At 44.8% G+C, this 24,637-nt stretch overlaps 1 protein-coding gene across 1 annotated transcript in view; it reads right to left on the reverse strand.

The window, feature by feature from the left end:
• The window catches only part of LOC148542956 (ultra-long-chain fatty acid omega-hydroxylase-like), a 62,574-nt gene extending 39,020 nt beyond the window's left edge, over positions 1–23,554 (reverse strand). Inside the window, exons 1-4 of the mRNA XM_088460602.1 lie at positions 23,309–23,554; positions 14,976–15,120; positions 9,518–9,661; positions 701–754 (exon numbers count right to left, since the gene is read on the reverse strand). Of these exons, the coding sequence (XP_088316728.1) occupies positions 701–754; positions 9,518–9,661; positions 14,976–15,120; positions 23,309–23,530 (565 nt within the window). The 5' untranslated portion in view covers positions 23,531–23,554. The remainder of the gene's footprint in view (positions 1–700; positions 755–9,517; positions 9,662–14,975; positions 15,121–23,308) is intronic.
• Between the last annotated feature and the right edge of the window lie 1,083 nt (positions 23,555–24,637).

A 24,637-nucleotide genomic window follows, 5' to 3' on the forward strand; every position in this document is an offset into this window, starting at 1 on the left:
CCCCATCCCTGGGCAAACTACATACTTACCCGGCTGTGGATGATTGGGATGCCGACGTCGGTATCCTGATGTCTTTCAGGATATTGGCGTAGGCATTATGGCGGGCGGTGGGATTCTGGCATTGGTATATCAACATCCGGGATCCCAACCGCCGGGAAACTAACTACATCCCGTCATTAAACCATACTCAGAGTCTGATTCAGGATTGTTAGGAAGGAGGACGTCTCTGCAATTTTTTGCACTGCACATGCTCACAATGCCACCTGAGATGCATTTACATATTACTGTGGATCTGCAGGCTATTGAAACTAAGCCAGATTTCTGCTTGTAGCTAAATACAGTATGTGTGACTGGCCGGCACTTTGCTTAAGTTTGCTGTGGATTCATATATGGAATTGTGGCCTTCCCGGTGTATGCAAAGATCCTGAGAATTGTGAAAGATCCAATGCACACAGAATAGGGCTGGTGCAATGTGTGCTAATAGTGATGATGGTTATATATATGTCAGGTGACGCAGGTTTATTTTATAGTATTTGAAGCATGTCCCCAAGATGATATTCTAGGAGGGTGCAGGGAAATTTACAGTATCTTGCACCTTGATTTAATATCTCCCCAGCATGATACATTTGTTTAACTGTTTGAACTCGTACAGACCAATACAAACCATGAATTGCGGATATGGATATGAAAAATAACTTACCTAACCAGGGTTTCAGAAAGCCATAGAATAAATCATCCTTAGCGGCAATGGTAGCTGGGGAAGAAAAAAGTGGCCAAAATTATGGAAAGGTTCATTGCATAACTATATTGAAAATAATTCCACAATGAATATTTGCAGATGGATGGTAATATACTCTGTGTGGATTGAAAGACATGGGATAGATGTACTCGTATATGAGATAGATAGATAGATAGATAGATAGATAGATAGATAGATAGATAGATAGATAGATAGATAGATAGATAGATAGATAGATAGATAGATATGAGAGAGAGAGAGAGAGAGGTATATATATATATATATGTCCAGAAACAAGCGCCACCCAAACAGACTTTTTACGCGTCTTCAGTAAGAAAATATCACAACAGAAGATGGATTAAACTCCGAAATAGTGAAGGCATTATTCAGCTCTTGAGTATCTTTGTGTGAAAAGTCCGTTTGGGTGCCGCTTGTTTCTGGACATACCTCTTTTTATGCAGTGCACCTCAGTTGTTGCCCGCTGTATTGGAGTGCCATTCCGTATCGTATATATATATATATATATATATATATATATATATATTAGGGGTGTGCACCGGCCACTTTTCGTGTTTTGTGTTTTGGTTTTGGATCTGGATCTTTCTTCGTGTTTTGGATCTGGATTGGTTTTGCCAAAACCACCCTTCCGTGTTTTGGGTTCTGGGTTTTGTGTTTTGGATCTGTATTTTTTTTAAAAAAAGCATAAAAACAGCTAAAATCACAGAATTTGTTGGTTTCTCTGCTCCTATGCTATTATTAACCTCAATAACCTTAATTTCCACTAATTTCCAGTCTATTCTGAACACCTCACACCTCACAATAGTGTTTTTATGTCCAAAAGGTTGCACCGAGGTAGCTGGATGACTATGCTAAGCGACACGAGTGGGCGGCACAAACACGTGACCCATCTAGGAGTGACACTGCAGTGGCAGACAGGATGGCAGTTAGAAAAACTAGGCCCCAAACTGTACATAATGCAAAGAAAAAAAAGAAATGCAAGATGGAATTGTCCTTGGGCCCTCCCACCCACCCTTATGTTGTATAAACAGGACATGCACACTTTAACAAATCAATCATTTCAGCGCCAGGGTCTGCCACACAACTGTGGCTGAAATGATTGGTTCGTTTGGGCCCCCACAAAACAAGCTGGCAATTAATGTGTCCCTGCACAAACTGGCTCTACGGAGGCAAGATGTCATCCTCATCCTCCTCATCCACCGATTCCTCACCCTCTTCAGTGTTGTGTACATCCTCATCCTCACAGAGTATTAATTCGTCCCTGCTGGAATCCACAACCACAGGTCCCTCTGTACGTTCTGGAGGCTGGTCTTCCTGGAAGAGTTGATAATTCATTTTATGAACATCATCTTCTCCACATTTTGTGGAAGCAACCTCCTACGCCTTTCGCTGACAAGGTTCCCGGCTGCACTAAACACTCTTTCGGAGTACACACTGGAGGGGGGGCAACTCAGGTAAAATAGAGCCAGCTTGTACAGGGGCCTCCAAATTGCCTCTTTTTCCTGCCAGTACAGGTATGGACTGTCTGACATGCCTACTTGGATGCTGTCACCGATGTAATCCTCCACCATTCTGTCAATGGTGACAGTATCATATGCAGTGACAGTAGACATGTCAGAAATTGTTGCCAGGTCCTTCAGTCCGGACCAGATGTCCAAACTTGGTCCTGCCTGCCCTGCATCACCGCCAGCGGGTTGCTTAGGATACCTAAGTTTTTTCCTGGCAGCCCCAGTTGCGGGAGAAAATGAAGAAGGAGCCGTTGACGTGTCACGTTCCGCTTCAGCTGACAGTGTGTTCACCAGCAGGTCTTTGCACCTCTGCAGGCTTGTGTCGGCCGGAAAGAGAGACACCACATAGGCTTTAAACCTAGGATCAAGCACGGTGGCCAAAATGTAGTGGTCTGATTTCAACAGATTGACCACCCTGGAATCCTGGCAAAGCGAATGAAGGGCTTCATCCACAAGTCCCACATGCCGAGCGGAATCGCTCCGTCTTAGCTCCTCCTTCACTTTCTCCAGCTGCTTCTGCAAAAGCCTGATGAGGGGAATGACCTGACTCAAGCTGGCTGTGTCTGAACTGACTTCACGTGTGGCAAGTTCGAAGGGCTGGAGAACCTTGCACAACACGGAAATCATTCTCCACTGCGCTTGAGTCAGGTGCATACCCCCTCCTTTGCCTATGTCATAGGTGGATGTATAGGCTTGTATGGCCTTTTGCTGCTCCTCCATCCTCTGAAGCATATAGAGGGTTGAGTTCCACCGCGTCACAACCTCTTGCTTCAGGTGATGGCGGGGCAGGTTCAAGAGTGTTTGCTGACGCTCCAGTCTTCGGCACGCAGTCGCTGAATGGCGAAAGTGGCCAGAAATTTTTCAGGCCACCCAAAGCGTCTCCTGCACGCCCCTGTCGCTTTTCAGAAAATTCTGCACCACCAAGTTTATTGTGTGAGCAAAACATGGGACGTGCTGGAATTTGCCCAGATGTAATGCCCGCACAATATTGGTGGCGTTGTCAGATATCACAAATCCCCAGGAGAGTCTAAGTGGGGTAAGCCACTGGGCGATGATTTCCCTCAGTTTCTCTAAGAGGTTGTCGGCGGTGTGCCTCTTACTGAAACCGGTGATACACAGCGTAGCCTGCCTTGTAACGAGCTGGCGTTTCTGAGATGCTGCTACTGGTGACGCTGCTGCTGTTGCTGCGTAAGGTGATACATCTACCCAGTGGGCTGTCACAGTCATATAGTCCTTAGTCTGCCCTGTTCCACTTGTCCACATGTCCGTGGTTAAGTGGACATTGTGTACAACGGCATTTTTCAGGACACTGAGGACACTTTTTCTGACGTTTCTGTACAGTCTCGGTATCGCCTGCCTAGTGAAGTGGAATCTAGACGGGATTTGGAACCGGGGACACACTACCTCCATCAATTGTCTAAATCCCACTGCACTAATGGCGGATACCGGACACACGTCTAACACCAACATAGCAGTCAAGGCCTCAGTTATACGTTTTGCTTCAGGATGACTGCTGTCGTACTTCATCCTCCTCGCTAAGGACTGTTGGAGGGTCAATTGTTTAGTAAAAGTAGTGGTGTTCCTACTTCCTCTCTGGGATGATGAACGACTCCCAGCAGCAGCAACAGCAGCAGCGGCAGCAGTAGGCGTAGCAATGCAGGATCCTCCAGAGGAATCCCGGATAGGAGAGTCAGTCATGCCAGTGACATGGCCTGCAGGACTACTTCCGATCCTGACTAAGGAGGAAATTGACGAGGAGGGAGTTGACGGTGTGGTTTGCAGGCGCTTGGATACAACAGGACAACGGGATTTAGGTGTCCCTGGACTGCTTACGGTCTTAGCCAAAGTTTCTGAACTTGACAGTAACTTTTTATGAACGCGCTGCAGGTGCCGTATAAGGGAGGATGTTCCTAGGTGGTTGACGTCCCTACCCCTACTTATTTCACCTTTACATATGGTACATATGGCAAGACAGTTGTTGTCCGGATTTGGATAGAAATATTGCCAGACCAAAGAGGTGGAATGTTTGGTCTTCTGCCCAGACATGACCGTGATGGGCTTTTTCATCCCACGGACAACAACTGTCTCCCCCGGAGCCTGATTTAAACAAACCACATCACCATCAGAATCCTCCTCGCCAACTTCCTCCTCAGCGCCAGCTACACCAGTATCCTCATCCTGTTGTACTTCAACAGTGACATCTTCAATTTGCATATCAGCAAGAGGACTGTGGGTGCTCCTTTCAGCACTTGCAGGGGGCGTGCAAATGGTGGAAAGAGCCACCTCTTCCCGTCCAGTGCTGGGAAGGTCAGGCATCGCAACCACCACCACACTTGGACTCTCCTTGGGGATTTGTGATATCTTCTTAGAAAGCACAGTTCTTCGCTGTGCTTTTGCCAGCTTAACTCTTTTGATTTTTTTAGTGGGAGGAGGGCTTCCATCGTCATGTGAAGCTGAACCACTAGTCATGAACATACTAGGGATCGACCTTAGCCGTTCCTTGCCACTCCGTGTCGTAAATGGCATATTGGCAAGTTTACGTTTCTCTTCAGCTGATTTAAATGTCTTTTTCAAGGTCATTTTCCTGAACTTTGCCATTTGGGATTGTATGTGCCCTCTACTATGACATTGGGCATCGGCCTTGGCAGACGACGTTGATGGCATGTTATCGTCTATGTCATGACTAGTGGCAGCAGCTTCAGCACTAGGAGGAAGTGGTTCTTGATCTTTCTCTATTTTATTTTTATCGGAGAAAGTTTGGTCCTCCATTTATGTTATATCGATTTGATATATACGTGCGGCTAAACACAGAAAATAATTTTTTTTTTGGTTTGGACTGGAGTGTACTTTCGGGGGTTACAGCACCCTTAACGGTCAAGCCAGCCGGCCCTTTACTTATGACACAGGCGCACGCTTGGCACTACTTTGTTGATGCACGTGCGGCTACTGCGCACACAATTCACAAACACAGAAAATATATATTTTTTTGGTTTGGACTGGAGTGTACTTTCGGGGGTTACAGCACCCTTAACGGTCAAGCCAGCCGGCCCTTTACTTATGACACAGGCGCACGCTTGGCACTACTTTGTTGATGCACGTGCGGCTACTGCGCACACAATTCACAAACACAGAAAATAATTTTTTTTTTGGTTTGGACTGGAGTGTACTTTCAGGGGTTACAGCACCCTTTAACGGTCAAGCCAGCCGGCCCTTTACTTATGACACAGGCGCACGCTTGGCACTACTTTGTTGATGCACGTGCGGCTACTGCGCACACAATTCACAAACACAGAAAATAATTTTTTTTTTGGTTTGGACTGGAGTGTACTTTCGGGGGTTACAGCACCCTTAACGGTCAAGCCAGCCGGCCCTTTACTTATGACACAGGCGCACGCTTGGCACTACTTTGTTGATGCACGTGCGGCTACTGCGCACACAATTCACAAACACAGAAAATAATTATTTTTTTGGTTTGGACTGGAGTGTACTTTCGGGGGTTACAGCACCCTTAACGGTCAAGCCAGCCGGCCCTTTACTTATGACACAGGCGCACGCTTGGCACTACTTTGTTGATGCACGTGCGGCTACTGCGCACACAATTCACAAACACAGAAAATACATTTTTTTTTGGTTTGGACTGGAGTGTACTTTCGGGGGTTACAGCACCCTTTAACGGTCAAGCCAGCCGGCCCTTTACTTATGACACAGGCGCACGCTTGGCACTACTTTGTTGATGCACGTGCGGCTACTGCGCACACAATTCACAAACACAGAAAATATATTATTTTTTTAGCACTTGGGGGGAGCACCCCTGATGGACAGAGCACCCCCTGGACAAAACTACAGCACCCCTTTAGGACTGGGACACTGCACAGGACTTTGGAGTGGACACAGCCCCTATGGAGAACTGACTGCACAACACAGTCCAGCCAGCCCCTATGGACTTTGAAGTAGTGGACACAGCCCCTATTAACAACAGCAGCACAGCACAACACAGCCAGCCCCTATGGACTTTGAAGTAGTGGACAACAGCAGCACTACACTACACTACACTACACAGCCCTAACTCCCACCCTCCCTCTTCACTGTCCACAGCCGAGTGAGAAAATGGCGCCGACGCGGGTACCTTATATATGATCCAAAACCCGCGAGACTCGGAAGGCGGGATGATGACGTTTTGCCTCGATTTCAGATCCGAGTCAGGCGGGAAAAGTCGAGCCTGTCTCGGATCTGCCTCGGATCGGGGGGGCTCGGGGGGGTTCGGATTCAGAAATCCGAACCCGCTCACCCCTAATATATATATATATATATATATATATGGCATGTCACACTGCCATTGATGTAACACTTTCATAAATGTATTAATTTAGATTCATTTAATAAATATTAGTTTAAAAAAATGGGTCGTGTGACTCACCCCATTCAGATCCATAAATGGACCAGCATTGGACAGCCTAGGTTTCTACTAAAATAGGGGAACATCATGTGTACTGTAGGTGGAATCCAGCTCCAATCATATCATTATGTGAGTGTGTATAATGAACAGTAATGATAGAGCAGTTTTTTCTTTTTTCTCTTCCAAAATGCGATCAGCATAATAAGACCTGTTACTAAGCTGCTGACCAGCAATAATGCTATCGCTAGGTTACCAAAGATCTTTATTACTGAATGAAACCCACAACCTGTTATATACAGTATGATTGTTTCTTAAGGCAGTACTAGGACTGATCCCAGCACTCTCTATAATCTCCTCTAAGGGATCTAACACCTGATTAGGTGGAGGCTGTGAATATACTGGTAGGTTACTTGGCTCCTGACAAAAACCCTAGTATGTATGTATGTATGTACGTAAGTACGTATGTACATGTGGTAGGGAATATAGACTGTAAGCTCTACTGGGATAGGGACTGATGTGAATGACCAAATAATCTCTGTAAAGCGCTGTGGAATGCCACCTCATTCATATGTATATCAGCAGTTTAACAAATAATAGTGATGTACTGTAGAATGTTTAACTAAAACTATAGCTCAGGAATGCTTTCCAGCCCTACCTCACACACCCAGCTATTACCCTACTGGTGTTGGCAATAGTCTGTGTGTTTGTGTCTTGGTCTACTGGTCCCAGATGTGGTTTAGAGTTAGTGATAACTGAACTAATACATTCCAATGCTGGGCCCCTATCACCTTTGCCTAATGCTTGGGCCCTATGACCTATGCCTAATGCTGGGCCCCTATCACGTTTGCCTAATGCTGGGGCCCTATCACCTTTGCCTAATGCTGGGGCCCTATCACCTTTGCCTAATGCTGGGGCCCTATCACCTTTGCCTAATGCTGGGGCCCTATCACCCCAACTCGCTCGCCACTTGAAGTGGAGAAGGACAGGATTATCTATCCACCCAGCCATCCGACTGGGTGCTGGGAAATCCAGTACGCTACCTAGTGCTAGGATCCAACTCTCATCTGGTAAAACAATTAGGATAAAGTAGAATAATGCTACTCCAATTACAGGTCCTACATTTGTCAATGAAAAGTACTGTACAGTGGGCCTGATTCAGTGAGAATAGCTATTGCGATCGCAATAGTGATTACGCTCGCAGTCTCACTGCGCAAATATGTTAATGATTGCAATCGCAATGCCGTCGCAGCCTAACATAAGGACGTCCCCTTTACATTAAACACATCCGTAATACTTAGCAAGACTACAAAATCATAGGTAACATCGAGTACAATCGCAGCCTCACGCACACTTGCACAAGGTCTGACCTTACTCAGGAATTGCTAACCTCATGCGTAAGGCACTACATTGGCTAATTTATGCATGCCCCTTTAATGGCGTTCAAACGCACAACCACGCCTGCGTTTTGCGGACTACCCCCACTGCCACCTCCCCCAAAAGGTATTTCCTGTCAATCACTCTGCGATGCATCTGCGTAGTCACTGCAATCCCGATCGCAGTGGAGTCTACGCGCGCTGCGATGCATAAGCATGCACAGAACGCAACAATCGTCCGATTGCGTGCATAATTGCAGTTGTGATCGGTAGTAAATCAGGCCCAGTATATGTTGAAGGAATAGCATAGGGTATAACACAGGGATAATAAGTGATCTTATGGATGCAATGTATGAGAATTTTGGAGCAGTAAGTTAAGTGTCTGAAAAGTGAGAACGTGTTGAAGGACTAAAATGCAGGGTATTTAGGAGGTGCTATAGGTGATATGTGGGAACAATAAAAAGGAAAATGTGTGTGATACGAGTAAGAAATAGAAGGGTGACAAGGCACTGTCTAGGTAATAGCAATGTAGATGGCATCAGATGGAATATGTTGGGGAACACATTATTGATATAATTGAAATGCATCAAATATTACAACATAATAAATAATAAAACAACAACATAAAAATCAAGCCTTGTTTGGCACTAAGATTGTTGCATCTAGCTTAGACTTTCATAAATGCAAGATAAGTGGTTAGTTGCATTAGTATTTATGACTCATCTCGGTTATAGAAATACTATATATTAAGATGGACACACAACATTTACAGATGCCATGAAACTGAACAAGGAGTAAGGTTTGCAGTATTGAATATTAGGCATGAATGAATTTACTAATACAAATCCAAGCCAAAAAATTAAGAAAAGTGGACTGTGCATGTGGCACCACAAGTACACCATGGAGATTACATGGTCATGGTTTGATTGGGAGAACAGATGTTTGATTTCAACAGGTGATTCAGCAGCAACCAATAAGGCAATTTATTACTAATTGAATTAACTCTGATAACAAATTGATTGTGGACAGGTGTCATATATCCAGGCCGGGGAGAGTAGCAAGAAAACATGAATACATTACATTTAGAAGCAACTATGCTTATGAGGCTCAATAATACATAAGTGTTAACTAGGTTGTCAAAGTTTTATAAAAAAATAGAAGTGTGAAAGTACATTCTTAATTGTCAATTAATTTCAACTGTGATAGAAAGAAGGTGTCACAAATACTTTATAGAAATACAATTCTGGGTCACAGACACAAAACACTATTGGATGCTCGGCATCATGCATCTCAAGAAGTCTAAAATGTCTAAAACTTTATGTTTATATGACTATGTAGGAGTGCGTCATTCCTAGTCAATATGGTTATTCTCTTTTTTACTGTAGAACTCAGAGAATATACTGCTTATTTCACATACAGTAGAAAGACAATGCACATGCGTACTAAGAAGGTGAAAGCAGAAACTTTACAAAGAATAGACTACCTGGGGCCTGAAGCACAGGCTTAATGCTACTGGGATGTAAAAGCCTTACAATAGGATAATAAAGGCTAAACCACCAGGAGCAGGCATAGACGTTATCCTTCACCAATTCATTCACAACCAGTAATCCTCTTCTGTATTCCTGATCTAGAGAGTTGGGAAGTTACAGTCAGATAGTTTGCAGCCAGGAAAAAATGTGCTGGTGTGAGATCTCTAATCCAGGAGACCAGAAAGAAAAAAAAGTGAATATTTGATGGTGCTTGTTGAGAATGTTAAACACAAAGACGTGCGGTTTGGTTTTTCTGGGCCACCAGCAAAGTTCTTGTTGGGCCGGTCACATGTTCCCCTCCGCTTAGCTTCAATCGAGCAGTGCTCAGTCCCATGGCCGCAGAAGGGCTGCTGCAGCTCCTCCCATGGGCCTTTGCAGCGAGTCATGTGCCGGTGCGCAGCGTCATGACATCACACTGCGTTGATGAGAAGTGGGTTGATCCTATTTCGGTACAGCTTATTTCCCCTTTATTGTTAGGACCTGGAAGTGACGTGGAGTGAGGGTGTGGTTCCATGCCCATAAAGGCCACCAAACAAAGAAATTTGTCCCCTTGCAGGCTCGCTTCGCTCGCCACCCTTCGGGCTTGGTGGCACGCTTCGATAGCCATAGGTTTATATTCCCCCTCTATGTCCACATGGATGGTAGGGAATGACGTGAAGGCTATCTAGACACTACCAACCTATTTCCCAGAGGAGCCGCATGTCAGGGTACATCTACTAAGGGAGAACTATCCGCAACTGGAGCCGTGCCCTGCGAAGAAGTGGATCAGCCACAGAAGAGGCAGAAAGACAAGGTAAGTGTGAGCTAGTGACACAAGGTGGCAGGAGAGACACGAGAGGCACTAAATTGAAGAGATACAGGGGGGCACAAGAGGGCCTGGCGATGGAGACCCAGGGGGGCCTGGAGAGAGACACAGGGGCATGAATAAAGAGACAGGGAGGCAGAGAGAGAGACACAGAAGGCATGGAGAGGAACGGGGGCATAGAGAGAGGCACAGTGGGGCATGGAGAGACAGTGGGTTGGACATGGAGAGACACAGAGAGCCTGGAGAGAGACACAAGTGGGCCTGAAGAGAGACACAAGTGGGCATGGAGAGAGACACAAGAAGGGCCTGGAGAGAGACACATGTGGGGCTGTAGATGGAGAGAATCAGGGGGCCTTGAGAAAGACATGGGGTCCTGGAGAGAGACACAACTGGAGATGGAGAGACAAGAGGGGGGCTGGAGAGAGACACCGGGGGGCCTGGAGATGAAGAGACACAGGGGGGCCTGGAGGGAAACAAAGGGGGCCTAGAGAGCTGCAGGGGGTCTCTGGAGAGATTTATTTTATTTATTACCAGTTATTTATATAGCGCACACATATTCTGCAGCGCTTTACAGAGAATATTTGGCCATTCACATCAGTACCTGCCCCAGTGCAGCTTACAATCTATGTTCCCTACCACATGCTCACATACACACACTAGGGTTAATTTATTTTTGGAGCCAATTAACCTACCAGTATATTTTTGGAGTGTGGGAGGAAACAGGAATATCCGGAGGAAACCCATGCAAGCACAGAGAGAATATACAAACTCCACACAGGTAGGGCCGTGGTGGGAATCAAACCCACGACCTCAGTGCTGTGTGGCAGTAATGCTAACCATTAAACCATCTGTGATGGAGAGAAGCAGGGGACCTGGGGGTGGAGAGATGTAATGAGGCTAGAGAACACAGGGGGGTATGGAGAGAGACACTGGGTTGCCTAGAGACACAGGGGGGGTTTGGAGATGGAGAGACTCAGGTGGTCCTGGAGATGAGGAGACAAAGGGGGCCTTGAGAGATACTGGAGGGCCTGGAGTTGGAGACACAGGGACCAGAGAGACGCAGGGGTCTTGGAGAGACGCAAGTGGGCCTGGGGGTGGAAAGACGCAACGGGGCCTGGAGAGATGTAAGGAGGCCTGGAGGGAGATGCAGGAGGCCTAGAGAGACACAGGGGAACTGGAGATGGAGAGATGCAGGGGGGCCTGGAGATCGAGATGCAGGGTTACCTGGAGAGAAACACAGGGGGGCCTGGAGATGGAGAGGCGATGGGGCCTGGAGATGAGGAGACACAGGGCATGGAGATGAAGAGACAAAAAGGCCTGGAAATGGAGAGACACAGGGGTCTGGAGATGAAGAGATGAAGGGGGTCTGGAGCGATGCAGGGAGGCCTAGAGATGGAGAGACACAAGTGGTCTGGACCTGGAGAGGCACAAAAGGGCTGGAGAAACAAAGGTGAACTGTAGTTAGAGATACAGGAAGCATATGGCTACAGAAGCACAGGGGGAGATTGATAGTGTTGGAGAGGCACAGTGGGGAATTGTGCTGCAAATGCACAGGAGGAGGGTTAAGGCTAGGGTACAGAAATATTCATTTAGACATCAATTCAAAACAACAACAAAATAGAAACATTATTTATACAAATGGTATCAAACTAGCAAATAGTTGTAACATATGCTGTAAAATTGTTTGAACAGGGAAATTCACATTTTGCCCTGCACAAAAACTTCTGTCACTATGTCTAATGGAGCGTACACACAGTCAGATTTGTCAGATTTGTCAGATTTGTCAGATGAACGATTAAACGATCTGAACGATCTGAACGATTTGAACGATTTTACTAAAGTTTTGAACGATTTGAACGATTTGAACGATTGAACGATTTTTGACTGCATTAAAATGAATGGAATCGTCCAAGTCTGACTGCAAACCCATCAGATGTCAGATATCGTTATCTGACAAACGGGAACGCGCATCGTTGATCGTCCATCGTTCAGGCATGTCAGATATGAACGATTTTCCTTCAGATATGAACGACTGAACGATTTTTAAATCGTTATCGTTCATATCTGAAGGAAAAATCTGATCGTGTGTATGCACCATTACCTGGTTAAACCTCAGTTATATGAAATATAATGTTGACATTGGTTATATTTCTATGTAAACAGGCATCTTCCAGAGAGTGCAATCTCCTACATTTATAGTGAATACCGGCTGAAGATGCTGTCTGCCCAGTGAGGCTCATATTCTTCAGAAGTTCCCCATTGTAGAGAGACCACCATAAAGGTAAAAAAAGACTTTCAAGCCAAAGCCTGTACCTAGTGTGGAGGGATGTCCTAAAAAAAGTGTATTGTCCCTCAACATTTCTGTTGCCTGCCCTGCTCTCCTCAGCGGCTTGCAACAGCCCCTCCAGGATCTATGAGGAGAGAGTTTCCTGCCCTCCTCCACATATTCTGCCCACTCAACAGACCCACCACCATTAGGGCTGCTTCTAGAAATTTCCCAGGCTGGTTTTTCATCCCAATCCCTCCTGCATTTATGGGTGGTTTTGCAAAAAATAGAAAGCAAAACACGGGGGTCCGCGGTGATCGCTAGTAATGGTGTACAAGAGTCTATTTATTAAACACGCAAATTATTTTCACATACACAGGAACAGCTTCTCAAATGTCTGCAGTCTCAGGTATCAGGTCTCATTAGGACACTGTCTTTTACAGATGTGGTCTATAATTGAGTGGGGAGGTAATAAATAACTTTTAACAGTGCTGTACTGGAATGTTAGTTTATCAATGAACAATGTATTTTAACTTGACGATTCATATATGCAATTTAATTGTTTTGGATTGGTAGTCCTTTAAAATTTTAAAGGTCCACACAAAAACATAGGTCTCGCTGTACAGTTCTTTAAAGGGGTTGAGTACAAGATGCCGGCATTCATGAGGAGAGGCGAGTATAGTAACCTAACCCTGTCCCTAATCCTAACCTCCCCTCCTAGTGCCTAACCCTAACCTCCCCGGTGCCTAAACCTAACTCTCCCCCTCAACTGCCTATCCCTAACCCCTAACCCTCCCCCTAACCCCCGTTACTTACCTTCGGGATCCTGGCGGTTGGGATGATGGCGGCGGCGCTATTCCGATAAGTATCGGGATTCCGACGTCACCATTGTGAACGCCGGAATCCTGGCTGTCGGGATCCTGAAAGTATCCCCTTTAAAGTTAGCATTTTAGGTAGTTAGCTGCATCCAAAATTCTTGCCCTATTCAATTGGTTTTATGTGAGTATATGCTTTTTTCTATAAAGGGATAGAATTGAAAAAAAATTTTTAGACTAGTTACACTTATGGTATAACATATTCTATGGGGTCAATCCAATTAGGTGCAAAGAAGGCAAATTTCCATTGGAACTGCATAGAAATGCTGGCAACGGCATGACAATTTGCCTACCCCTCACGGCCCGATCTCACCCCGGACTTGCACATGTTTAGTTGCAGCCCTGCCCTAGATTTTACTGTGAAGCATTTCCTTACTATGGGATACCTGGGAAAATGCAACTGACCCTACAGCTTGATATAAATTTAATTATATAAGGGATTACTTTGAATAAAGTAATACACATTAGGAGGAACTTGGCAAAAAGACCATCCATTAACGGGTACTAGTAAACTTTAACCATCACATGGGGATACATTTAATACAATTTTTAATGGGGAATATTTTAAATAAAGTTATAGAATCACTCAATGATCATTTTAGTTTCATTCATCTAGTGCTGGTACAACTCTATATTTAATTAACCTGTAATTTTTTATTTTTTTTTAATTCCACTTAGCAGAATGGAGAATTAGGGCAATAAATCACAGATGTAATGGCCCCATTAGAAGTTGAAACTGTATATTACGTTTTACAAAAATGTATATAAATCGGATTGGCAGGGAATTGGGCCGTAGATGTATGGCGCGCATAATTTAAGTTTTGTTGCCCTTAAAATGAGAGAGTATTGCAAAACTTTAACTTGAGAAAAATGATAAGATATAAGAAGTATTGAAAGAAAGACATGTATCAGGTATGCTAGCAGGAACATTTCTATTAAACAATCCCGGTTACTTTTTGCAAAACTCTTTATATAGTTGAATTTGAGTATAAATATTAGAAGCCTTATTATTAGTATTCCCTATGGAATATCATATATTCAGTGATTTTATAATGGTAACAGAGGCTGAGAGGATGTTCTTTCCCTGCTCAGCACATAAGCAAATCCTTACAACAACAAAGAAAAATGTATTGAGAGTATAAGAAAATGAGCTAACATCGGGTTACCCGAGGAGGTGAAACTATAGAACTATTACAGCTACAGAATGAGGTACAAAGTGTGGACAGTAGATGGGGTGGAGCTTCATTTTACACCTAATATATAAATTATTTGGAAAAGTAACTTACCTAATATGGTATTTGATGTTTCTGACACTTGTGCTCAGACTTTTTCAGTTATTTTAAGCAATCAGAATAATAATATCTGTTCACTAGTAACACATAAATGTATCTAACTAATAACACAACCTTTAATACATGTAGTTCCAGCTTTAGATAATAATGCCCTGGAACTCCCAGATACTATACCTGAAGCTGTAACCACAGGTTTCATGCTGTCCGGATGAATCAGTGATATCACAGGGATTGTAGGTCCAATCCAAGACTTTATAGTGTGGGTGAATTTGGTGACTAGCTTGTCGATTTCCTTTAATCCCTCTTCATCATTTAAAATCTACATGCAATGACAGGCACAATGCAAGGTTATGCTGCAGCAAGAAGCAGATCGGGTTAGGGTTTAAGAACAGTGAAAGCTTGAAAGCAGCAACACTACCTACATAATATAGATCATACTTGCCAACTCTCCCTCATTGTCAGGGGGACTCCATGAAATAGCAGCAATCTCCCTGACTGCCTGAAGAGGCTAGTGATCTCCCTGACTGCATCTTACACCCATTATGAAGCTGTTATATATTATAAAAAAACACCTAGATATATACATTCATTATATACATATGTGGCACAATGATCCATATGGCTACATACATTTTCTGAGAAATATCAGCATGTTTTCATCGACAAATATATCTTACTAACTGCTTTGGGGCTCATTTACATTTGGATGTAAAGCTGGGTACACACTGACAGATACATTGGCCGATCAATTGATTGGCCAATATGTCTGCCTCCTGTCGGCCAGTGTTTACCCGCGATATGTAGGTGAACGTCGTCATTCACCGATATATCGCATTGGCTGTGCTGCACAGACGATGGACAGATATGTCTGCAGACATATCCGTCCCTTGACAGGTGTGCAAGGGCGGTCGGCAGACCGCCCATACACACACAGCGGCAGCCGCGAGGACGGTGGCGAGACACACCCCCGACACGCCCACCGGTCGCCGGGTCCCGCTCCCCGGGGCACATGCAGATGATGGCCGTTCAGTGTGTATGAACAACCATCATCTGCAGATATATCTGTAGATCACTCGATCTGCAGATTATATCTGTCAGGTGTGTACCCACCTTAAGTCAATTTTATGGTACGTCTCTCAAATTTAGCATGTCCACTTTAACGTGTGCTCATAGGTGTTAATGTGCGTACACACTAGACTACTCACTCCATGAGCGATATCGTCTAGTGTGTCCCCAGCAGGGGTGTGCTCAGTGTCGTTGACGACACTGAGCACACACACTGAACGATATCATGAACGATATCATTCAGTGACGGGCACCTCCCTCATCCCCAAACATGCAACAACCGGACAATATCGTCAGATTGGCCTGCATGTTCGGGTGATGAACGACAATGACCAACGACCTGCAGGAGCACATCGTTGGTTGATCGTCATTATCGTTCATCTTTTTAGCGTACACACTGGCCGATATAGTGAACGACTGAACGATGACGATATCGTTATCATTCAAAATATTGGCAAGTGTGTACGCACCTTTACTTTAACAATCTACCTGAAATGCTTTTTCAAAAGTATGCAAATATGATATAGGTTATTAATGTGTCATTATATTTTATGACCATATAATGGAATATATCTTGTACCAATGTGATTTGTGATATAGTTACAATAAAAGAATATATTCCATTTGTAGTGTTCCCGCTTTATAACAATGACTAGTATGTGTCCCATTTTGGGCAAAGACATGGAAGACCTCACATCAATATAGGAAATAAGAGATAGGATACAGCGAGCCATATACAGGTGCCTTTATTCCTAGAAGGCAAGACAGCATTAGCATAGTTGATGCTCTTATTGCAGTTCAGAAACACCATAAAGGGGTCAGTTTGATGCTGCCTCACATCACGTTTAGGTGCTGCTGGGGACCTGTACCTTGTCACCATAATGTCAACAGTCAGAATGTGGTCAGGCACAAAATGTCAACAATCAAAATGTCAATAATTAAAAAGGATCAACAGGTACAAAATGTTGACAATCAAAATATTAAAAAGTACAAAATGTCAACAATTAAAATGTAGACAATTTAATATTATGTGAATATTCTTCTCCAACTTCTTATTATGAATTAATGAATAAAAAAATAAAATGGAAGCACTTTCATATTCATGTAAAGTATATTACTCTAAGTTTCTGAAATATACAGTAGTTATTAGTGCAAATGAAAAACTGTCTCTGGGCCTGATTCAGAGCCGCTCGTAAGCGGCAGTACGCTCGTTCCGAGCGATGTTCGCACATCTGCGCATACATACGGTTTTTAGTACGCATGCGCGAACCAGTCAGTGCGGCCGAAAATCGTTTGTTCGCTATATAGCGAGGGCCTGCAAATTTGAGTGCCAGAATGAGGCGTATGTGGGTGGTAACAGGGGAAGGTGCTTGAAAACGGGGAGTGGAGATCAGAACGCAGGCGTGCTTAAAGGTCAAAGTGGGCGTTTTATGGGTGTGCATAATTAAAACAGCAGCGTCATTGACCACGTCACTTGGTTGATTTATAGTCAGAACTGCTCGCAAAACTGTGGTAGGAAAAACCAACCACAAGCACTGCGAGCAGTTCAGACGCTGTTCGATGTACTCGATTAATCAAATAAATAGCGGACATGACGTATGATGCGAGTGGCCAGGGGGCGTTTTTTCAAAATTTCGACCGCAAGTTTTGCTCGCTCGCTCAGACTTATAGGCGTGAACAGACCGCAAAGAGCGAACTGTTCATTTGAATAGCCACCCCTTTTTATTAAACGAACGACCGCAAATAGCGAGCGGCTCTGAATCAGGCCCTCTGTCTGTACTTTGGAGTGTGGTAAGATTGATACCATATGTCTCCACATACATCTATCCTCATTCGCTCCAAACAGAACCATTTGGCATGCCATGGACTTTGTAACTAAGCCGCACCAAGGCCCTGATTCAGAGCCGGACGCGCTTTGTGAGCGCTCGCTCTGAATCAGGGCGGGCTTTTTTTTTTTTGGCCAGCCTCCAGGCCGCTCGCTAAGCTGTGGGTGACCACCCACAGCTTTAGCGGGCGGCCAGGTATGGTCGCGACCATCGGGCTTGCGACGAGACCCTTGTGGTAGGGTCTCGTCCACCGCAAGCCCCAGTGAGCTTCCTGCTCTAATAGAGCAGGAAGCTCACTACTGACATCACGGGTGATGTCAGTAGGGCCGCCCACAAACGGCAGGCGTTCCTTCAGGAAAGCCTCCGTTTGTCCAGCCACCCCCCCTCCCCGCCTACAAAACGGGGCGAGCTGTCAATCACAATCGACTTGTATTGAGTCCCGCAGCCAGTGAAAATTCTCTCGCTACGTGGCTCGCGCGTGCGCACTGCCCGACCATCGACCTGCTTGCAAGCTCTATGCGCTCGCAAGCGGGTCTGAATCAGGCCCCATGAGTCTTGTCATAGACATTATCACAAAATATGCGCATCACTAATAAGGCAAAATGAGCGATTTTGTACACAGATGCAATGCAAATAAGATGCTAAAGTTAGTACAAAGTACGAAAGTCTGTGAATCACTACCCTTGGTGGAGTGTCCAAGTAGGACCATGCATCTTGCGCAACACAGTACAAATATGATAAGTGTTTGGGAACTTTTTTGTAGCAAAGGCGTAGCTACCGTAGGTGCAGGGGGTGCAGCTGCTACCTCCCATGCACCAAGCGCTCACCTCACGCCGCAGAGAGATGTTCTCTGGACCCTGCCTGCCTGGAGGGACAGTCTTGTCACATCTCCCAACAGCCCCACGCCCAGCCTTATCCTGTATCCCGAGCCGCCGCTGCAGTAGGTATAAATATTGGGGCTGATGCACAGTTAGTGTAAAATGGACACAATTTGCTCAAAAGCCCATATGCTGAGCCATACATATCTCAAGACATATAGGCCTATCTTACGACAGACATATGTCACATACACTTTTAATAATTTTAAAGTGTCTTATGTCCGAAATTTTTTTTTTTTTGCTAAAACGCATGTAAAATGTTATTATATAACTCTGAGCAATGAAGAAAGCACCTAACAATTCACAATCAGCCAATCACAAGCATTCATTAATGCTGATGACCATCATCAGGGGCGTTTCTAAAGAGGAGACTGCACACGGGCCCCCTCCTCTCTGTCCGCAGGCCGGCAGCGCACTGAGCTGTGCATGGCCAGTGCCGGAGTTATAGACTCTGGGCAGTAGAGTGCGCCCAGAGTCTATAGAGGATGCGCCGGTCACCGGGAAAATGGCCAACGCGGGCATTTTACCTGTACTGCGCATGCGCATTTTTCAGTTGTTATTTACAGCGCCGGACCCCTGCCCCGACGTGGGACTCCGGAGAGGTAAGTAATTCTATGGGTGCTGGGTGTGCGGTGCAAGGAACACAGGCCCCTGGGTCCAGGGGGGCCCCGCACCGCACACCCAGCACCCACAGAATTACTTACCTCTCCGGAGTCCCACGTCGGGGGGGGGGGGGTCCGGCGCTGTAACCATTATAGATACGACCCTGACCATCATCAAAAAGGCAAGATGTGCTACATATACTGGTGTTGTATACACTATGCACCGACACCTTTTATCATAATTACAAAAATAAGTGTATTAATACGTTTCCTAATAGTAATGTCATTTACAAAAGTGCAGAAATTACATTTGCATCTACTTTAGCACATATCAACTAGATTTTATACAATTCATGGACTTAGCTTATCAAAATGGCGGCGTGTACATGGTGTAAAGTTATGGTATGTTCTTATTGGAAGGATAAATAAGTGCAGAGCAGATTCATTCATTTGTTTACGTACACAAGTAAAAGCAAGACTTTGGCCTGTATTCAATTAGAGGGGAAAAGTCCAGACTTTTCGCCTGCTGCACTTTTCATCTCCTTCGCCTGTTTTCCAGGTGGAAAAGTATCGCGCGTGCCCGCTATTCCCCGTATTCAATTCCAAAGTAGGCAAAATCAGGAACAGGTGAAACTTGGATCGGCGAAAAAATATGGGAATTTTCGGTAAATAATTGTAGGACCCCCCTAAAGATGTCCAGACCTCGGGGATCACTATGGGTACCCCCGTTTTTGCCTGCAGAAGAAAGTCGGCTTTTTAAATAGATGTGGCAGGTGGTTATTTTTCCCCACATTGAAGAAGTGATGCAGAAGAGCACTTAGGTTTTTTTTTATTTTTAAAAGTGGTCCCATCAAATTTGGGGTAAATGAAAATGTAGGTAAGCATATTTTTAAGTCCCTAAAGGTCATTTTAAAAATTCTTCAAAAATACAGCTGCCGCTACTCTGCGCAATGAAAAAAACACCTGGCACATACTTGGGGACCCCACCAGAATTAATTTTGTAAGTTTGGCATTTTGTTTCCCTATTTATTATTTTTCACCCCAAAATTTTGGAAACATTTTTTGGCGTGTACCGATTTTTTTTTTTTTACACATTTCGTTTTAAGGGGAGCATTCCCAAGGGTGCAGGCTATTTTTTTTTAAGCCTGCACCTCTAAACCCCAAATCTTTTTTACCTGCTATAGGTAATTGAAAAATTGTCCCTGTTTTTTTAAAATGACCCTTCACCCCAATTACGAAAAAAAAAACGGGAATTTTTGGGAAATATGCCTGGGACCCCCCTAAAGATGTCCAGACATGGGGGATCACTATGAAGTCGGGGTTTGTAATTGCCGCGCATGGTGCAATTTTGCAGCTATGAAGAAGTGGTAAAGAATAGTACTTAGATTTTTTTTGGGGGGAAAATACCTATTCCTATCAAATTTGGGGTACATGAAAATGGGGGTAAGCATTTTTTAAGTCCCTAAAGTTATTTTTTTAAATCTGCAAAATTGCACCTGCCGCTTGAAGAAAACACCTGCCGCATAAATGGGGACCCGACCTGAATTCATTTAGATAGTTTGGCACTTTGTTCCCCTATTATTTTTTTTTACCCCCAAAATTAAACATCATTTTTTGGGGTGTCCCGAATATTTTTAAACTTTTTTTTTTGCCATTATAATAACAACAATTTTTTGTAACTTTTTTTTTTTCTGTATGGAATGGTAAAAAGAGAAAACTGATGGAGGTAGTGTGTCCCCGGTTCCAAATCCCGTCTAGATTCCACTTCACTAGGCAGGCGATACCGAGACTGTACAGAAACGTCAGAAAAAGTGTCCTCAGTGTCCTGAAAAATGCCGTTGTACACAATGTCCACTTAACCACGGACATGTGGACAAGTGGAACAGGGCAGACTAAGGACTATATGACTGTGACAGCCCACTGGGTAGATGTATCACCTTACGCAGCAACAGCAGCAGCGTCACCAGTAGCAGCATCTCAGAAACGCCAGCTCGTTACAAGGCAGGCTACGCTGTGTATCACCGGTTTCAGTAAGAGGCACACCGCCGACAACCTCTTAGAGAAACTGAGGGAAATCATCGCCCAGTGGCTTACCCCACTTAGACTCTCCTGGGGATTTGTGATATCTGACAACGCCACCAATATTGTGCGGGCATTACATCTGGGCAAATTCCAGCACGTCCCATGTTTTGCTCACACAATAAACTTGGTGGTGCAGAATTTTCTGAAAAGCGACAGGGGCGTGCAGGAGACGCTTTGGGTGGCCCGAAAAATTTCTGGCCACTTTCGCCATTCAGCGACTGCGTGCCGAAGACTGGAGCGCCAGCAAACACTCTTGAACCTGCCCCGCCATCACCTGAAGCAAGAGGTTGTGACGCGGTGGAACTCAACCCTCTATATGCTTCAGAGGATGGAGGAGCAGCAAAAGGCCATACAAGCCTATACATCCACCTATGACATAGGCAAAGGAGGGGGTATGCACCTGACTCAAGCGCAGTGGAGAATGATTTCCGTGTTGTGCAAGGTTCTTCAGCCCTTCGAACTTGCCACACGTGAAGTCAGTTCAGACACTGCCAGCTTGAGTCAGGTCATTCCCCTCATCAGGCTTTTGCAGAAGCAGCTGGAGAAAGTGAAGGAGGAGCTAAGACGGAGCGATTCCGCTCGGCATGTGGGACTTGTGGATGAAGCCCTTCATTCGCTTTGCCAGGATTCCAGGGTGGTCAATCTGTTGAAATCAGACCACTACATTTTGGCCACCGTGCTCGATCCTAGGTTTAAAGCCTATGTGGTGTCTCTCTTTCCGGCCGACACAAGCCTGCAGAGGTGCAAAGACCTGCTGGTGAACACACTGTCAGCTGAAGCGGAACGTGACACGTCAACGGCTCCTTCTTCATTTTCTCCCGCAACTGGGGCTGCCAGGAAAAAACTTAGGTATCCTAAGCAACCCGCTGGCGGTGATGCAGGGCAGGCAGGACCAAGTTTGGACATCTGGTCCGGACTGAAGGACCTGGCAACAATTTCTGACATGTCTACTGTCACTGCATATGATACTGTCACCATTGACAGAATGGTGGAGGATTACATCGGTGACAGCATCCAAGTAGGCATGTCAGACAGTCCATACCTGTACTGGCAGGAAAAAGAGGCAATTTGGAGGCCCCTGTACAAACTGGCTCTATTTTACCTGAGTTGCCCCCCCTCCAGTGTGTACTCCGAAAGAGTGTTTAGTGCAGCCGGGAACCTTGTCAGCGAAAGGCGTAGGAGGTTGCTTCCACAGAATGTGGAGAAGATGATGTTCATCAAAATGAATTATCAGCTCTTCCAGGGAGACCAGCCTCCAGAAGGTACAGAGGGACCTGTGGTGGTGGATTCAAGTGGGGACGAGTTAATACTTTGTGAGGATGAGGATGTACACACTGAAGAGGGTGAGGAATCGGTGGATGAGGAGGATGAGGATGACATCTTGCCTCCGTAGAGCCAGTTTGTGCAGGGACACATTAATTGCCAGCTTGTTTTGTGGGGGCCCAAACGAACCAATCATTTCAGCCACAGTTGTGTGGCAGACTCTGGCGCTGAAATGATTGATTTGTTAAAGTGTGCATGTCCTGTTTATACAACATAAGGGTGGGTGGGAGGGCCCAAGGACAATTCCATCTTGCACCTCTTTTTTTCTTTGCATTATGTACAGTTTGGGGCCTAGTTTTTCTAACTGCCATCCTGCCTGCCACTGCAGTGTCACTCCTAGATGGGTCACGTGTTTGTGCCGCCCACTCGTGTCGCTTAGCATAGTCATCCAGCTACCTCGGTGCAACCTTTTGGACATAAAAACACTATTGTGAGGTGTGAGGTGTTCAGAATAGACTGGAAATGAGTGGAAATTAAGGTTATTGAGGTTAATAATAGCATAGGAGCAGAAAAACCTACAAATTCTGTGATTTTAGCTGTTTTTATGCTTTTTTTCAAAAAAATACAGATCCAAAACACAAAACCCAGAACCCAAAACACGGAAGGGTGGTTTTGGCAAAACCAATCCAGATCCAAAACACGAAGAAAGATCCAGATCCAAAACCAAAACACAAAACACGAAAAGTGGCCGGTGCACACCCCTAGTTATAAGTCTCCTGGTATATGCTTACCATTCCTAAGTGTCCTAGAAGCCAGTTGCGCTTTGGAGGTTCTGGGAAGCAGCCGAGTCTTTTGGCATTGATTGCATATGCCCTTAGTAAGAGAAACACCTTCAGGCACGTACGAATAGTGAGAACAGCGAAGAAGAGAAGCAGAGCAGAGACTGTATAAATTCTGAAAGGTGTGGGCTCCACACTTAGTGCGTCCAGCAGATAGTCCACTATGGGCAGCATTCTGAGTAATTACAAAAGACAGCATGATCAATAGTAGCAAGTTGTTATTATTATTTTTTATTTATAGCCTTTCAACTTCTATAGGAGATCAAGGGAAACACATTTTCTTTTATTTGGTTTTTGTTTTATTTAGTTTTGGCGGAGATGATAATAAATATATTGTGATACACTGCAAAGGGAATGAACACAAATCTTAAATCTGTTTAAAAAATTGCCTGGTTCACTCTATGGGACCTATTCATCAACATTAAAATAACGTTTTTAAAGACATTTTCCTTAATTACCATTTATTTTAGTATTCATGAAGAGACTTAACACAGGAGATATCACTGATATCTCCTGGTTAAGTCCCCCTGTGTTAATTTCCACACTCCCCATACATTAGTACATTAGTACGGGGATGTAGAAATTATGGCATTCATCAAATTCCGAAAATTATGTATTTTCGGAATTTGATGGAGTTACTATACGCCACTGTGAGGTGGCGAATAGCAGGTGAGACTTACCTGCTTCCAGCTGGACAGGTCCAGCGGCATCTTTCTCCGTCGCTCTGGTCACTCCTCTGGCTCCGGTGGCTGCTTGGACACTGTGTTCTCCCAGCAGAATACAATAAAGTTTAGAAAAATAAATACAATAATATGCTACTCATGAGAGTGTCTCCAGAACTTTTCAATTGACAATTATGAGAGCAGGTATTTATATCAGGAATATCTAGAGACAACACTCTCTCACATTGCCTCTGACGAAGCTGTGATACACAGGGAAACGCGTTAGGCTCTTGCTGAGGGTGATTGATTCATAGCTATACGCTAAACACCTGCATCTTTGGAGCTTCTTGTTTATACGGGACATTGTGTTGATTTTTAAACAGTGAGCGGCAACAGTGGCTATTGCACATATGGAGCTTTGGGAAAATCACCACCATAGGAAGAGCCCGTCTTTTGATGCAGCACACTTAACCGGCTATCATCAGACTTCCCCTCCGGGAGGGTGTTTGCAGACTGCAGCTGCCGAATTTCACCCTGCCCGGCTTGGTCACGCAGCGAGTCACTACGTTTGGGTTACATGAACTCATTGCCGCTGCCACGGACGCCCCTTATCCCTCAA

This window comes from Taudactylus pleione, unplaced genomic scaffold (assembly GCF_031769625.1).
Source record: "Taudactylus pleione unplaced genomic scaffold, aTauple2 ptg000007l, whole genome shotgun sequence".
NCBI lineage: Eukaryota > Metazoa > Chordata > Amphibia > Anura > Myobatrachidae > Taudactylus > Taudactylus pleione.